Source organism: Notothenia rossii, assembly GCF_949606895.1.
Source record: "Notothenia rossii genome assembly, chromosome: 6".
NCBI lineage: Eukaryota > Metazoa > Chordata > Actinopteri > Perciformes > Nototheniidae > Notothenia > Notothenia rossii.
In genome coordinates, this window is record NC_136909.1 from 12,887,441 (window position 1) to 12,903,389 (window position 15,949).

Genomic DNA, 15,949 nt, shown 5'->3' on the forward strand with positions numbered 1-15,949 from the left:
TTTTGGTCATGTGGCCCTAATCCTCTTCTGTAAACAGTATGCCTCTCCTGCCGCTCAGTGTACTCTCCAGCAGGGGGCAGCAAGGCTTAATTTACGATAGTTGGAAAGCAGAGAAGAAGAAAGAGAAGCTCCTCTCATTCAACATGGCGTCCTAGAGCAGTGTCCATGCTCGTTTGTTGACATATATTTATACATTAAACTCATGCTACATTAGTGGAAGTACAGCTACTAAAACCATGTCGAGACTCATCATTAAAAACCTCCCTAATGGGGTAAGTAATCTCCCGTATGTCAGCACCATTTTGTCTGGTTTCTCCTGAAGATGTAACCTCGCTGTGTGTTGTGTGCAGATGAAGGAGGAGAGGTTCAGGTCCATGTTTGCTGCCTTTGGGACAGTGACAGACTGCTCTCTGAAGTTCACCAAGGATGGGAAGTTCCGTAAGTTCGGCTTTGTGGGGTTTAAAGCCGAGGAAGACGCGAACAACGCTCTGAAACACTTCAACAAGAGCTTCGTGGACACATCCAGAGTGACGGTATGGAGATGACCATCAGTGGTGCAGTATTCAGATGCTTTACTTTAGTGAAAGAACCAATACGTTTGTGTCAAAGTACTGCATCAGAGGTGGGAGAAGTACTCAGATCTTGTACTTAAGTAGAAGTACCAGAGTGTACCTCCCACCTCTGTACTTCATTAAAAGTAATGGTCCTGCATCCAACTTACTTAAGTCAAAGTACAGAAGTATTATCAGCAAGATGTACTTAAAGTATAACAAGTCAAAGTAATCATTGTTCAGAAATAGAGATGGTACTTTTTAAAAGTAGCTAAAGCTGTTAAATTCATGTAGTGGAGTCAAATTATATTATTTCCCTTCTTTTTTTTAAAGTACTGGAGTAGAAGTATAGCATAGCATATCATGGAAACAACCCTCAAAAGTGTAATTAGGTACAGTACTTGAGTAAATGTATTTAGTTACCTCTGCTGACCATGCGTGTTGATGTGACTGTTTGTTTTACACATGTAAACAGTAAACACTGGTTTTCATGCCTTCCAGGTGGAGATGTGTAAGGCGTTTGGAGACCCCACTAAAGCCAAAGCCTGGAGCAAACACACCCAGAGCCCCGAAAAACCCTCCACCCCTGCTGACTCAGACAGCAAGAAGGTACACACACCAGGAAGAAAGTATTATCATCACAAGGAAAAAACAATAACCACATACAAAACAATTTGACATCTCTTCCGGATTCTTTATATTTTGTACAATGTTTACATACAAATCATATGAAGATTTAAAAAAGTATAATGGTTATTAAACTGTTCTGCAACACTATCCCGTAAAACCTTATTTTTGTGTCTGCCTTTTAGAAAAATAAACAGAAAAAGGAAACCAACGGAACCTTGGAAATTGTGAGTGAAAGTATCAGATTCTATGTTTGTTAAATGTTCATTATACAACATCTGAATGTGGACATGATGAAATCAAGCTCCTTGTGAATCATTCATAATAAACATCAATACTTCTTTGGTTACCAACCACAAAGTGCAGAAATCTCCTTGAAGTTGTTATATTTACACCCAGGTCTAAATCAGCCTCACTAAAACCTCTTTAATATTGACATAATGACATTATTGACGTAATGTAAATAATTGTTATAATAAGTGATAAATTACAGTTTTTCTGTTTTTAAAAGAGAATCCTTTTTGGGCCTTTGAACATTCCAATATCTCACAGTTATAGTGGAAAGAGACACTAAGTGTGTACAGTTTTCTTTGTTGTTGTTTGTTTATGCAAGTTGTAATCATTGCATGTCTACTTGCGGTGTGTCTCAGCTGGAAGAGGACCAGGGGTTCAAGGAGTTTCTGTCGGTACATCAGAACCGAAGCCAAGCACCGACCTGGTCCAATGACACTATGCAGCAGCTGCAAACTGATCCTGATGCTGCAGTGGTGAAGACTCAGAGCAAGAAAAAGGTTGCTTCTGATGATTACCTTAACTTCGATTCAGACGAGTCAGAGGAGGAGGAGAAAGAGGAGGAGGAAGAAGAAGAGGGTGAAGCTGAAGGTTAGTAATGATGGTCCCTTCTTAGTCTAGGCAAATAAAAGGTGTGTTCTAATTTAGGGGCTGGATCCTCTGAAGTCTGGATTTGCATGTAGTTCCATAACAAATTAGTTAATGTATACTTTTCAGTGTTTTCCCACAGAATTAGATTCTATTTGTGGGGGCACCGCACTGCACCCCCCCCCCCCCCCCCCCCCCCAACGTTCTTGTTGCTCTGTGTTGCGTTGTTAATGAGTGAAACAAACCGGAGTTGAGGATCTGTGGGGTTTATTCTCCCAAAAATATAATTTACAATTTAGGCATTTAGCAGACGGCTGATTCCAAAGCGATTTACAATGACCAATTACAGGGACATTCTCCCTGGAGTAACCGAGGGCTAAGTGCCTTGCTCAAGGGCACACTAGTAGTGGTGTTCCAGGCAGGATTTGAACTCGCAACCTTCCGATCATCAGCCCACCTCACTATCCGTTAGACCACCAAAAAAAAAAAAAAGGATAATAATAACTTCTTCTTTTTTTTATCCATTTGTGGTGGACGATATTTAATTGTGGCGGCCCGCCACAATTAAATCAATGTATGGGAAACACTGCTTTTATGATATAGCAGGAATACAATGTGTCAGATAAAGTAGTAGTACAATACTGTACTGTGCATTCAATGGAAATTGCTAAAATAACAGAAAATACAAGTAGAGAAAATGTAAATGAGGCTGCATCAGATTATTATATACTGTAGTGTGTTCCCAATGACAATCCAGTTGATCCTATATGACAAATGCTACACATAACAAGCATAGAAGAAAAGTGAAAAGGTGTGTGTGATTGACCGATCTCCATATTTGTGTTGCTTTCAGGTGCCACTAAAGAAGCCATGAAGTCTGGCTTATCAGACATGGATTATCTACGCTCAAAGGTGGCACAGACAGAGGACACCATGGAGGAGAGTAAGGAGAAGCAAGATGTTGAAGAGGAGGGGGAGAAGGATGATGAAGATGATGATGGTGTTCCTGCGCAGCACACAGACAGCGCCTATGAGAGCGGTGACAAAGAAAACCTCTCAAAGACCAAAACCTTAGTTTCCTCTGGGGATGAGAAGCAAAGCAAAATAAAGAAAACGGCCAAGCAAGAGGTGGCTGTTCAAATACACACGTTAAACAAAGCTGTTTAATTCAGGACATTGTTGGTTTTCTAGTTTACACTCACACCTGTTTGTTGCAGATGGAGCCGACAACAGAATTTACAGTGAAGCTAAGAGGAGCCCCGTTCAACGTGAAGGAGGTGAGTGAACAACAGCGTCCCGGTTTCAAAGTTACTGTGAAGATATTCCACTTTTAAAAGTTCTGTATATTTCATTTAACAAAAATATCCTCTTTTGTGTTTGTCCTCCATAGCAACAAATTCGGGAGTTCATGTTGCCCCTGAAGCCTGAAGCAATCAGGATTGGGAAAAACGAAAGTGGGAATCGAACAGGTTTGTTATTCAAAGGACTTTTCTCAGCATAACGTACCCTGATAACATTTTATGCTCATTGTCATATTATTCAGAAGTTTACTGACTAACCCTTTTGTTACCTCCACTACTCTATTGTGAGTCACCTTAGAGCGTAATGGTGTGTTAATAACAATGTACATATGTTGCATCATTTGGATAATTATGGTTATACATTTCCTACAATTTGTCACTTAGTTGAAGTAAAGTTAGTCTAATCCAAATGAGTCCTCTAAAACATTTAAATTGGCTTGAACTATATCATATAGATTGCCTCACATGTGCTTATCATCGGGTAGTTTCTAAATGCTAGGAAGCCATATTCTTTATTTCTTACATAAAACTACATTTCCAGGTTTAACATATGGTGGCAAATGTACTATAGATATTGTACAATAGGCGCGTTCACACCAAGTACTTTTCCCACAAAGGTTCCTGAGAACTACGATTTAGTTGCGTTCACACCAAAAAGTCCCGGGAACTAAATTAGTTCTAGAGAACCTTTTTTACCCACTTTTCCGTCCCTGCTAGAGAGCAGGGACTTTCGTGGGAGAAAAAGGTTCCTGTGTCTGATTGGCTGGGCGGATTGCAAACCACGCCCCGTCAAACTCCCAAAAACTTTTGTGATGCCGCCATTTTATTATCCTCGCATTGTATTATTAGCATTAGCATTAGCCCAGCGCACAAACGCAGAGAGACTAACTTATGACAACACAAAAGAAAACATGGGAGCGGTGGAGATGAGGAGGTGTCGGCGTTCTGGCCGTTTACTCGGAAGGCTTCAGTAGCTTCTACTGAAGCCAGTCCCCAACTCCGGGGACTTCCGGCCGGGGATTTTGGGCGGCAGTATACGCCGTGAAGTGGTTTGCGGCCTGCCAGTAAACCCAAAGCAGAAGAAGAAGAAGTGACGTCAGCGGCTTCATTTGCCTAATCCACCCCCAGGAACTCATTTCCGGTGTGAACGCGATCTGTACTTAGTTCATGAGAACTAAAGAGTTCTCAGGAACCTTTGTGGGAAAAGTACTTGGTGTGAACGCGCCTAATGTAAACACCTGGCGGGTAGAGTTGTCTAAATAAACCCTATGTCTTTGTTGACTGTGTGTCTTTCAGGGTATGTGTATGTGGACCTGCACTCTGATGAACAGGCGGAAAAGGCTTTGAAGAAGAATAAGGATTACATAGGTGAACCATACTTCATCCTTTTCTCTTGTTCGTGCATCACCATGAATTTAACTGAAATGATCACCAACCTTGTGTGAATCTGATGACTCTTCCTGGCTGAAAATGACACACCTGCTTGTGTTTTCAGGTGGGCGTTACATTGAGGTCTTCCGTGTGGACCCCAATGGGGGTAAGGGGAAGAAAGACAGAAAGGACAAGGACATTGACAGAAGCTTTACCAGGAAGCTCAAGGAGGATGAAGAGGAGGAAGATGTTGCAGAGTCCGGTCGACTCTTCGTCAGGAACCTTCCTTACACCTGCACAGAGGAAGAGATCAAAGAGCTTTTTGCTAAACATGGTGAATTTTAAACAAAAACTATTTTTCAAGTTCATTCAGGCTTTCACTTTAATCCTGGGGAATAATAATTGTACGTCTTTACAGGTCCTATATCTGAGATACTTTTCCCCATTGACAATCTGACCAAGAAACCGAAAGGATTTGCCTTTGTGATGTACATGATACCAGAGAATGCTGTGACTGCTCTGGCTCAGCTGGACGGACATATATTTCAGGTATTTTTACTGCAACAGACTTAGTATTCCAACTTATTTTCAGATGAAGTTAAGGCTGATACGTCACGTTCATTCTGTCGTGCTTTCAGGGCAGAATGCTTCACCTGCTGCCCTCCACCCTGAAGAAGGAGAAGACGGACTCAGGCGCTGGTGGTCCTGGCTCTTCCACTTACAAACGGCAAAAAGATGCTAAAAATAAAGCTTCAAGTTCCAGGTAAACAATATTTAAGCACAATATCCTCTCATTCTGTGTTTGTGGTGTCGTATGATTTTACATCTGACTACATATTTAAATGTGTTGGTAAATGACATGACCCCTCACCCTCCTTGCTTGATTTAATGTTCTTTCTAGCTCCCACAACTGGAACACCCTATTTCTGGGCACAAGTGCAGTGGCAGATGCCATTGCGGACAAATACAACACGACAAAAAGCAAAGTCCTGGACCATGTGAGTGAAAGCTGTTCATAACGTGTTCATCAACCCCAGCATTAGTGTGTGTTCAGACCAAACACTTTCCTGCATTAAAACAATGCAAATGCTTGAGGTTCCAGTGAGTGCCTGGAGAAATGTACTATGCCCAGTTTAGATGAATGAGTTTGAATTATTGCTCCACTAGATGAGGAATAAATAAGTGATATTTATTTATATACTGTTGTCAATTAACGCAATTGTGTACTCAGTTCTGTATTCCTGCTGCTTTTCAGTTTACAGCTTAAGTACAACTATTAGCTTTAAAATAAATAAAAATACATAATGAAACGTATAGTGAACATTATGGTTTTTTTCAAATGTACCATTAAACTGAACACAAAAGACACCAATAAAATATCAGTCTTCTACAAATTAGTGTATTCGGAGGTTGACCTCATGATGACTAAACTTAGTTTGAAGGCTGCCAAAACTTTAGTTAGAACTAAAAGGAGTCATCAAGGAAAGCATGTTCTATTTGAAAAGATAAACCGTAAAGATATTCTGTTTACATTAACAACCAGGAGTGCATGTTTGCATATTCTATTGACTTTGCTAGATGACATCTTATTGCTTTCCAACAATGTAAGTCAGGGAAGTATTTTTTTTTTGTAACAACATGTGAATGATATCCACTTGGCTATGCTTGCCCTCCTCTGCAGGAGTCAAAGGGAAGTCTTGCGGTGAGGATGGCCTTGGGAGAGACGCAGATTGTACAGGAGACTCGACAGTTTCTTCTGGACAACGGTGTCAGTCTGGATTCCTTTAGTCAGGTATGCTCGATACAAATTCCCATTTACTAATTGATAATAAGTAATATAACGTGCCGGAAATCCAGGAACATTTTTTGAAATGGTTTCCTACATATAAACATTCCCAGGCAGCAGCAGCGAGGAGTACATCTGTGATCCTGGTGAAGAATCTTCCAGCTGGTGTGGCGGTGGGAGAGTTGGAGGAGCTTTTCTCTCCTCATGGCTCTTTGGGCCGAGTGCTGCTGCCGCCCTCCGGCCTCACCGCCATCATCGAGTTCCTCGAGCCCACCGAGGCAAAACGAGCCTTCACACGGCTGGCCTACAGCAAGGTGCGTGTCGCTTTATACCAGTAAAACCTGTACCACATGTTTGATGTTTGACCTGTCCTGACTGTATCTCTGAAATCTGTAGTTCCAACACATCCCGCTGTATCTGGAGTGGGCTCCTGTTGATGTGTTTGTGGTAGGCAGACCAGAACCAGGTATAATCTCTCACACATTGTTTAACATACTACACAAACCTTTCAAGTTTTTTTTTTTGTACTAATTGAAATAACCTAAATTGTATTTTTTTCCACCAAGTATTAGAAAAGGAGGAGGCAATGAAAGAGAAAAAGGAAGAGGAAGAAGAAGAGGAAGAGGAAGAGGAGGAGGAATCTGCTCCTGGTTCCACACTTTTCATCAAAAATCTTAATTTCAGCACAACAGAAGAGACACTACAGGAAGTGGGTTAATTCATACATTCAACCCTTAATTCATGATTTTAATCATAGCTTAATGTTTAATATTGTTTTATTCATTTGTTTCAGACATTCGCCAAATGTGGAAAGATCACTTCCTGCACCATCTCAAAGAAGAAAGATAAAACAGGTATTAAACATTAAAAAGAACGATGAACCTTCAAATGTAAAATAAAACACAGCATAAACTTTGGTCTGGAAGCAACGTCAATGTATGTATGCACTTGTATGCCTTTGCCGTTGTTCTCTCAAGCTTTGCAAGAGAAATGTACAAAGTTATTATTATTATTTAGTTAACAACCACCTTTACAATATTAATTTGTTTCCAGGCAACATGTTGTCCATGGGCTACGGTTTTGTTCAGTATCAGAAAGCGGAGGCAGCACAGAAGGCCCTGAGGACACTGCAGGTACCATCCTTATGTCCGTGTTGAACACATGTTCTCTGCAACCTGGATCTTTGTTAATGTGTGTTTTTAAATCTCGTCCCTCCACCAGCACTGCTCTGTGGATGATCACCAGCTAGAGCTCAAGGTCTCTGAGAGAGCCACAAGGTAAGATATGCATCAGAATAATCAAATATAAATGTAAATAAATTGTGAATGTGCAAGTTTATTTAAAAGCAAAGTGTTATGGAATAAGCCAGGACAGCAGCTATTTGCAAGCTTAAGCTTTGTGCATTAGCACCTGTAATCTGTATCATCTGAAATGTGCATCATGACAGAAAATGACTTGGTAAAAGCATTATTATTGCTGACTGTGAGAGTTTGTGAAGACAGCTGTTTTGATATGTAAACTCACTTCATAAATAGTTACACATTAATGTATTTCCTCTGTATGCAGGACTCCTGAAGTTTCACGCAAGAAGAAACAAAAAGACAAGAAACAGACGGGATCCAAAATCCTCGTGCGAAACGTCCCCTTCCAAGCCACCGTCCGGGAAATTCGAGAACTCTTCTGGTACTTAGCACATACAGGACTGTCTCAGAAAATTAGAATATTGTGATAAAGTTCTTTATTTTCTGTAATGCAATTAAAAAAACAAAAATGTCATACATTCTGGATTCATTACAAATCAACTGAAATATTGCAAGCCTTTTATTATTTTAATATTGCTGATTATGGCATACAGCTTAAGAAAACTCAAATATCCTATCTCTAAATATTAGAATATCATGAAAAAGTATACTAGTAGGGTGTTCAACGAATCACTTGAATCGTCTAATTAACTCGAAACACCTGCAAGGGTTTCCTGAGCCTTGAAAAACACTCAGCTTGGTTCAGTAAACTAAATCACAAGTATGGGGAAGACTGCTGATCTGACTGCTGTCCAGAGGACCGTCATTGACACCCTCCATCAGGAGGGTAAGACACAAAAAGAAATTTCTCAAAGAGCAAGCTGTTCACAGAGTGCAGTTTCAAAGCACATCCACAAAAAGTCTGTTGGAAGGGGGAAATGTGGCAGGAAACGCTGCACAACCAAGAGAGATGACCGCAGCCTTAACAGCATTGTGAAGAAGAGTCGCTTCCAGAATTTGGGGGAGCTTCAAAGACAGTGGACTGAAGCTGGAGTCCAGGTATCAAAAGTCACTGTTCACAGACGTGTCCGGGAAATGGGCTACAATAGCCGTATTCCCATGGTCAAGCCACTTCTGAACTCAAGACAAAGGAAGAGGCGTCTGACTTGGGCTAAGGAAAAGAAGCACTGGACAGTTGCACAGTGGTCCACAGTCCTCTTTTCAGACGAAAGCAAGTTTTGTATTTCATTTGGAAGTCAAGGCGCCAGAGTCTGGAGAAAGGCTGGAGAGGAGCAAAATCCAAGTTGCTTGAAATCCAGTGTGAAGTTCCCACAGTCAGCGATGGTTTGGGGAGCCATGTCAGCTGCTGGTGTTGGTCCACTGTGTTTCATCAAGCCCAGAGTAAATGCAGCTGTGTACCAAGAGATTTTAGAGCACTACATGCTTCCGTCTGCTGAAAAGCTCTATGGAGATGAGGAATTCATTTTCCAGCATGATCTGGCACCTGCCCACAGTGCCAAAACCACCAGTAACTGGTGTACTGACCATGGCATTACTGTCCTCGATTGGCCTGCAAATTCCCCTGACCTGAACCCCATAGAGAATATGTGGGGTATTGTGAAGAAGAAGCTGAAAGACACCAGACCCAACAATGCTAATGAGCTAAAGGCCGCTATTGAAGCATCCTGGGCATCCATAACACCTCAGCAATGCCACAGGCTGATTGCCTCCATGCCACGCCGCATTGATGCAGTAATCCGTGCAAAAGGATTCCCAACCAAGTACTGAGTGCATTAATGGATATTTTCAAATGTTTGATTGTGTTTTGCGGTTATAAATCTTTTTTTTTTACTTGGTCTGAGGAACTATTCTAATTTTTTGAGATAGGATTTTTGAGTTTTCTTAAGCTGTATGCCATAATCAGCAATATTAAAATAATAAAAGGCTTGCAATATTTCAGTTGATTTGTAATGAATCCAGAATGTATGACATTTTTGTTTTTTTAATTGCATTACAGAAAATAAAGAACTTTATCACAATATTCTAATTTTCTGAGACAGTCCTGTATGTCTTTATGTCTTTATTAGGATCCCCATTAGCACTAGCATGAGCATTGGCTATTCTTCCTGGGGTCCTCACACACTCAAAACATACAAACACAACTGAGTTTATTCTCATGTTGTATGGGAAACAACCTGAAAAAGATAAATTAATAATACCATGATTTCATCCCCATGTCATTTTCAGTACTTTTGGAGAGCTGAAGACAGTGCGTCTTCCAAAGAAAGCCGCTGGTTCAGGGAATCATCGAGGCTTCGGCTTTATTGACTTCATCACCAAACAGGACGCCAAGGTTTGTATTATCTACGCTTTCAGACTGAAACGCTGCTGCAATAAAAATGACCATTACCTTAATACAAACTATGCGCCTGTCTTCTCCCCAGAAAGCATTTGCTGCACTGTGTCACAGCACCCATCTGTACGGCCGACGCCTCGTGCTGGAGTGGGCTGACGCGGAGGAAACAGTGGAGACACTGAGGCGGAAAACAGCTGAACATTTTCATGGTAAGTCTACATTCTTTTGAAACAACATGCAGGAATTAAAGCAACTGTTTATTAATGTATTTCTTTTTGCTTCCTTTATCCTCCTTGACAGTTGCCAACAAAAAGCAGCGACAGTCAGAAGTCATGGAGGGAATTGTGGAGAACATGGAAACCGGAGGCGATGCAGAAGACTGAATCTGCCCACCATCACTGTCCCTGCCGACACTTTGACTCTGACCAGTGTCGCCCTTTGTCTTTTTTTAAATAGGACTGTGAACAAAATAAGGACTGGTTGGCAAAAGGAGATCATTATTAATAATGTCTCAGCTGGTGGATGTTTTGTGGAACTTCTAGATTTCTTACAATGTTTGGTGTAGAATGATCCTCAAAATAATTTAAATGGTTGGATTTCAGTTTTTATATAAAATGTTATATCGTGCTTTAAAGGTTTAATGTCTTAATTTGTTTGTGTAAACGACTGACAAGAAAATAAGCAAAGAAAACATGAATTGTTTGTCTTTTGAGAAACGTTCTCATTAATGACTTTGAATCTTAAAATAATGATAAGAATAAGAAAAATAACGATTATATCTCAAGATAAGGTGAGTCATTCTGACGAAACGAATAATTTTTGGAAAAGGTTTCCTACTTACAAGATATTTTCTTTTGCATCACATTGCCGAAAATGAACCTCTATATATTTTAAGAGCTGAGACTTTAAAAGTATAATAATGTTGTAAACTCAAAGGGACATCTAGTGGCAGCAGGCTTGCAGTGAAAACCCTTATTTAAGACTGAGAAACATTTTTCTCTTATTATTAATAAGGTAATAGTTATTTAATATTTCTGCACAATTGATGATACATATTATTCTGTAATAAATAGATTTGTTTTATTTTTGTAGAATCAAATTACTCATTGCTGCACAGGATTGCTTCTGATTCATGTGATCCAGACATTCCTAAATATTAGACAAGTTAAGTCCAGAAGTCAATATTTTCTGTTTAAACATGTTTAGGGTTGTAGTTTATTTATGTGGACCCCATTGAGATACGTGAAACACTTTGTAGATTAGCAGTACTGCATTATATCTGCATATCATGTGTTTTTATATGTACAAAGAAACTGGCTGTTACATTACATTTAGTGGAGTAAAAAGTACACTATTAACCTCTGAATTTTAGTGGAGTAGAAGTACAAAGTAGCAACAAGTTGAAATACTCAAGTACAAATGCAAGAACCGCAAAATTGTACTACAGTACTTTTGTAAATATACTCTGTTACTTTACACCACTGTTTATCTGGTCCCAATGTGCATGAGGAGCTGTTTAGTGATTGGTGGAGGTGTGGTCATTGGGAGTGGGCGTGTTCTTCATGTTGTCATGTGACTAGTCACCCACGGTGTAATGTCATGTGACTTGATCTGGCAAACATGGCGTCCGGACAAAACAAGGGGTCTGCTGCTGGGGTTTTTAAACATGCGTTCACTGTTTTAATCGGTTTATGTTTTATGTGCGCATATATTCGGGCAGATATACAAACCGCTATTATTGACAAACAAACCGGACAGCTGTCTGTTGTTGAGGGATATCGAGAAGATTTTGTGGCCTGGGCAAACTTCACTGATGACATCAAAACATCAGGGTGAGTTCATGTTTGGGTCTTTCTATTGGAGGGACTCCTTTGCTAATGCTGTTATATTTTTAAGAATATTTAAACGCATTTCCTCTACGATTAGTTTGCAGTTTATAGACAAATCGACTAATTCTTTCAACTTTTACTCATCTGCATTTTTACCTCTAAAAATATCCTAAAACACGATAGCAGAAGTGAAACACGTGACAGGAGAGGTCAAGATAGCCATACATGCATAGTGGACCTCTGTGCAAATGTAAGAATAGTAGTAAAACCCAATGAATCCATGCATTTATAAAAAGGAAAATAATTAAAAGGGTATGGAGAAATTCAAGCAAAACATGAGAACACAAGTAGCCCTTTCTTTGCAGCTGGTCTTTCTTGGAGGTCACCACCAGCAGTCAGTACAATGACAGCATCCAGGCTTACGCTGCCGGTGTGGTGGAGGCTGTACTCACATCTCAGGTTAGATTATACAGTCCTTTTTGATGATTGAACTACATCACATGTATTTAAACCTAAAACTTGATGTGTGTCTGTTGTAGCTCATCTATAAGCACTGGATGAACACTCTGATGGGTTACTGTGGGCCCTTCGCCACTAGAACTGGTTACTGCGAGCGCCTTAAGACCTTCATCTCAACCAATCTGCAGTGGATTCAGGATCAAATAGAGAAGCAGCCCAGTTCACCCTACTGGTACCAGGTATGAATTTAGTATTTGTAGGATGATTGCATGGCCTGAAACATTTGAAAAAGCCATAAATAAGATCTTTGACATTTATTTTCTGCCTGTCAGGTGCGTCTGGCCCTGCTGCAGCTGAAAGGTCTAGAGGACGGCTTCAATGACCAGCTGTCATTTCCATTAGGGTCGTTCTACCTCAACCCATTTGGCTTCTTGTTAGTGGCTAGCTCCATTTTTTTAATTAATTCATGTATTAATTTAACATATTTCTTTACTGGTCCATAAATGTAGTTTCTTGCTGTTGTCTATCTTACTCTACGGCTACTCTGTCCAACCAGACTGTTCCAAATGGGTGGGGATCTGGAGGACTTGGAATCAGCTCTGAACAAATCCAGCCTTGCTCAACCTCTTGGATCGGGCTCCTGTTCGGCTCTCATTAAGCTGCTGCCCAACAATAAGGATCTCCTGGTGTCACATGACACCTGGAACACTTACCAGGCCATGCTGCGCATCATGAAGAAATACATGTTTGCTTTTAGAGTTTCCCCTTCAGGTAATTTCTAATCCAAGTATGTCTTCGGTTCATCATTGCTTATGTTAAAGCTGTGATTGTGACTTTATAAATTGTTTGCTGTGTTTTTAAATGAATTATTTAACCTTTGCTTTTCACTATTGCATATTTAGTATGAATTAAGATGTGAGGATAAAGACCGTGATGGTCTGGTTAATTATTTTTTGGTTTATTTACCATTTAAAAGTGGTTGCCTGAATGAACCCACATTTTTACAGGCCCTTTTTCAAAAAGACAATGTGTTTACAAGTTTGAAGCACCAGTAATGGACTCTATGATGATGAGAATGCCGATAAATCTAACTATGTACTTAATTACATTTTTTTCAGACGAGCACCTTCTTCCTGGAGGAATTCAGGCATTCTCCTCTTACCCTGGATCGATCTTCTCTGGAGATGACTTTTATATCTTAAGTAGTGGCTTGGTGAGATCTGTTTGTACTTGCCACAATACAACCGACTGCAAATAATACTGAGTTATTTAAATGTGTTGTCAATATTTTTACTTGAGTAAAGGAAAAATTGATTTTATTTCCCCTAATCTATCTTTTGTCTCCAGGTTACTTTGGAAACCACCATTGGCAACAGTAACCCCGCTCTCTGGAAGTTTGTGCAGCCCACAGGGAGCGTCATGGAGTGGCTCAGGAACATTGTGGCTAATAGACTAGCTTCTACGGGCAAGGAGTGGGCCGAGATATTCAGCAAATACAACAGTGGAACGTGAGTATTAAGACACAGACCTTCAGGACTTTTTTGGTTAAAGAAGAGTAACCACGGGCTCATTACGTAGGTGCATGTCTATCAGGACAAAAGTGTCAGTAAGGAAAAGGTTAATGCTTGCACACTAAGTCCATGCCAAAATCAACATTTTGCCTTAATATAATCAATTGTCTTTTTTGTTCTGTGTTCAAAGTTCCATTGAATGAAAAAGATAAGATGTTTGACCTCATTCTGTCATGTGGATTGATAGGATAAGGAAGCAGAAGCAGGTTTTTTATCAGCAGTCACATGAGAAGTCAGTTGTTTCTTTGTTGTGGACTGCTGAATAATCGACTTAATCAATTACATGATTATACAGTTAAAAATAGAAGTCAGTTAATGATATTAGGGTAAAGGTTGTATGCTCATTTTAGACTGTGTGTGTCTTTTGTAGGTATAATAACCAGTGGATGATTGTGGACTATAACCACTTTACTCCGGGGAAGACTGACATTAAAGAGGGACTCTTTGTTGTGCTGGAGCAGATTCCGTAAGTCCTTCATCATACATTATTTCAGCATTATATTATCATGACTTCTAAATAACCTTTTAAAAATATTTTAATGCTGCAGGGGAGAAGTTGTTTTCCAAGATAAAACTCAGGAACTGCTGGAGAAAGGGTACTGGGCAAGTTACAACATACCGTAAGTATCCGGTTTAAAAGTTTTATGTAAACATATACTTTGGATGTATTATTATTGTGTTACATGTAAAACTGCCTTTTGTTTATATTTGCTCATATGTAGATACTATGAGGAAATATTCAATGCAAGTGGCTGCAATGAGCTGGTGGAGAAGTACGGCCCGTGGTTCTCTCTGGACCAGAATCCTCGGGCTCAGATCTTCAGAAGAAACCAGACAGCTGTCACAGATGTAGACTCCATGATCCGCCTTATGAGGTACAAACAAACTCTAACATTATACTTTAAAAATGTTGATTAAAAAAAAAGTGTTATCAATGCGATTCTTTGTCTCTCCTCAGGTATAATAACTTCAAGGAAGACCCATTGTCAAAGTGTGAAGGCTGCAATCCACCTGGAAACGGAGAGAATGCCATCTCAGCCCGTTCAGACCTGAACCCGGCGAATGGAACGTATCCGTTTGGCGCCTTGAGGCAGAGGTCGCATGGAGGAACAGACATGAAGGTTATTATATTTTCCCATTGATCTACTTCCCATCACCCATATCTCTGCCCATGCTTACCCCAACTCTTTTCTATGTGGTTGCTAAATCTGATGCATTGTGTGTTCCTGTTCAGATGACCTCCTACGGGACGTCTCGTGACTACGGTATGATGGCAGTGAGTGGACCAACATGGGACCAGGTGCCGCCCTTCCAGTGGAGCACTTCCCCTTACACAGATCTGATGCACATGGGGCACCCCGATACTTGGGCATTCAAGCCGATAAAAGTCACCTGGAATCCTTAGTTGTTTTAACGCTGAATATACGAGTGGCATGATCAATGTAAAAACTGCCGGCGGTTTGAAGTTTGGACAAAGGGAAATTATACTTGGATTCATTGTGACTCCACTTTTATGAACTCAATAGTCATGTTAATGATTATCAGAAGAGTGGCAATAATATCCAGCAGGTATTACAGTTATGCACTATTTTCATAATTAAAGCACACAAGGTATACAAATGTTGCAATATGAACTACATATCTGATTTTCATGTTTGGTTTGCTTAATAAGTGTACGTATTGCGGAAATCCCACTTGTTTCAATTGTGCTGACATTTTCTTGAAATTGAAAAATGTTTTCACATGACCACACCTTTCTTTTGAGAAAAACGCTAAGTTCAATAATGCAGATAAAGAAGCATGTCACTGTGAAGTCAAATGTCTTGATTAGTTTTCGAATAATTGTAATATAATGCCTTATATGATTTGGGTATTTTTTTCTAATTATTTTCTAAATAAAATGCTCAGATTGTTGAATTTTATGAGATGTAATGTCTTCATGTTCTCTACTGCATCATTTAAATTGTTATTGTGGATG

At 40.0% G+C, this 15,949-nt stretch overlaps 3 protein-coding genes across 3 annotated transcripts in view; all 3 read left to right on the top strand.

The window, feature by feature from the left end:
* The window catches only part of LOC307042951 (solute carrier family 2, facilitated glucose transporter member 11-like), a gene marked incomplete at its 3' end in the record, with an annotated part of 6,478 nt that extends 6,378 nt beyond the window's left edge, over positions 1–100 (top strand). Inside the window, exon 13 of the mRNA XM_079687108.1 lies at positions 38–100. Within this exon, the coding sequence (XP_079543234.1) occupies positions 38–100 (63 nt within the window). The remainder of the gene's footprint in view (positions 1–37) is intronic.
* Positions 101–113: 13 nt separating this feature from the next.
* Positions 114–10,739, top strand: rbm19 (RNA binding motif protein 19). Its single transcript, XM_079686697.1, has 24 exons — positions 114–272; positions 351–533; positions 1,053–1,160; positions 1,364–1,405; positions 1,829–2,060; positions 2,911–3,185; positions 3,275–3,334; positions 3,448–3,526; positions 4,655–4,726; positions 4,854–5,063; positions 5,148–5,278; positions 5,368–5,492; positions 5,631–5,727; positions 6,411–6,521; positions 6,629–6,829; positions 6,912–6,981; positions 7,082–7,224; positions 7,309–7,369; positions 7,569–7,648; positions 7,737–7,792; positions 8,082–8,198; positions 10,004–10,109; positions 10,201–10,321; positions 10,413–10,739. The coding sequence occupies exons 1-24, from the start codon at positions 237–239 to the stop codon at positions 10,493–10,495; spliced, it is 2,799 nt and encodes a 932-aa protein (XP_079542823.1). The 5' UTR covers positions 114–236; the 3' UTR covers positions 10,496–10,739.
* A 958-nt stretch (positions 10,740–11,697) lies between these two features.
* On the top strand, positions 11,698–15,893 carry plbd2 (phospholipase B domain containing 2). Its single transcript, XM_079686699.1, has 12 exons — positions 11,698–11,944; positions 12,307–12,400; positions 12,481–12,639; positions 12,733–12,833; positions 12,957–13,171; positions 13,519–13,613; positions 13,748–13,908; positions 14,342–14,437; positions 14,520–14,591; positions 14,694–14,846; positions 14,930–15,092; positions 15,206–15,893. Exons 1-12 carry the CDS (start codon positions 11,733–11,735, stop codon positions 15,374–15,376), a joined length of 1,692 nt encoding a protein of 563 aa, XP_079542825.1. The 5' UTR covers positions 11,698–11,732; the 3' UTR covers positions 15,377–15,893.
* The last annotated feature ends 56 nt before the right edge of the window (positions 15,894–15,949 follow it).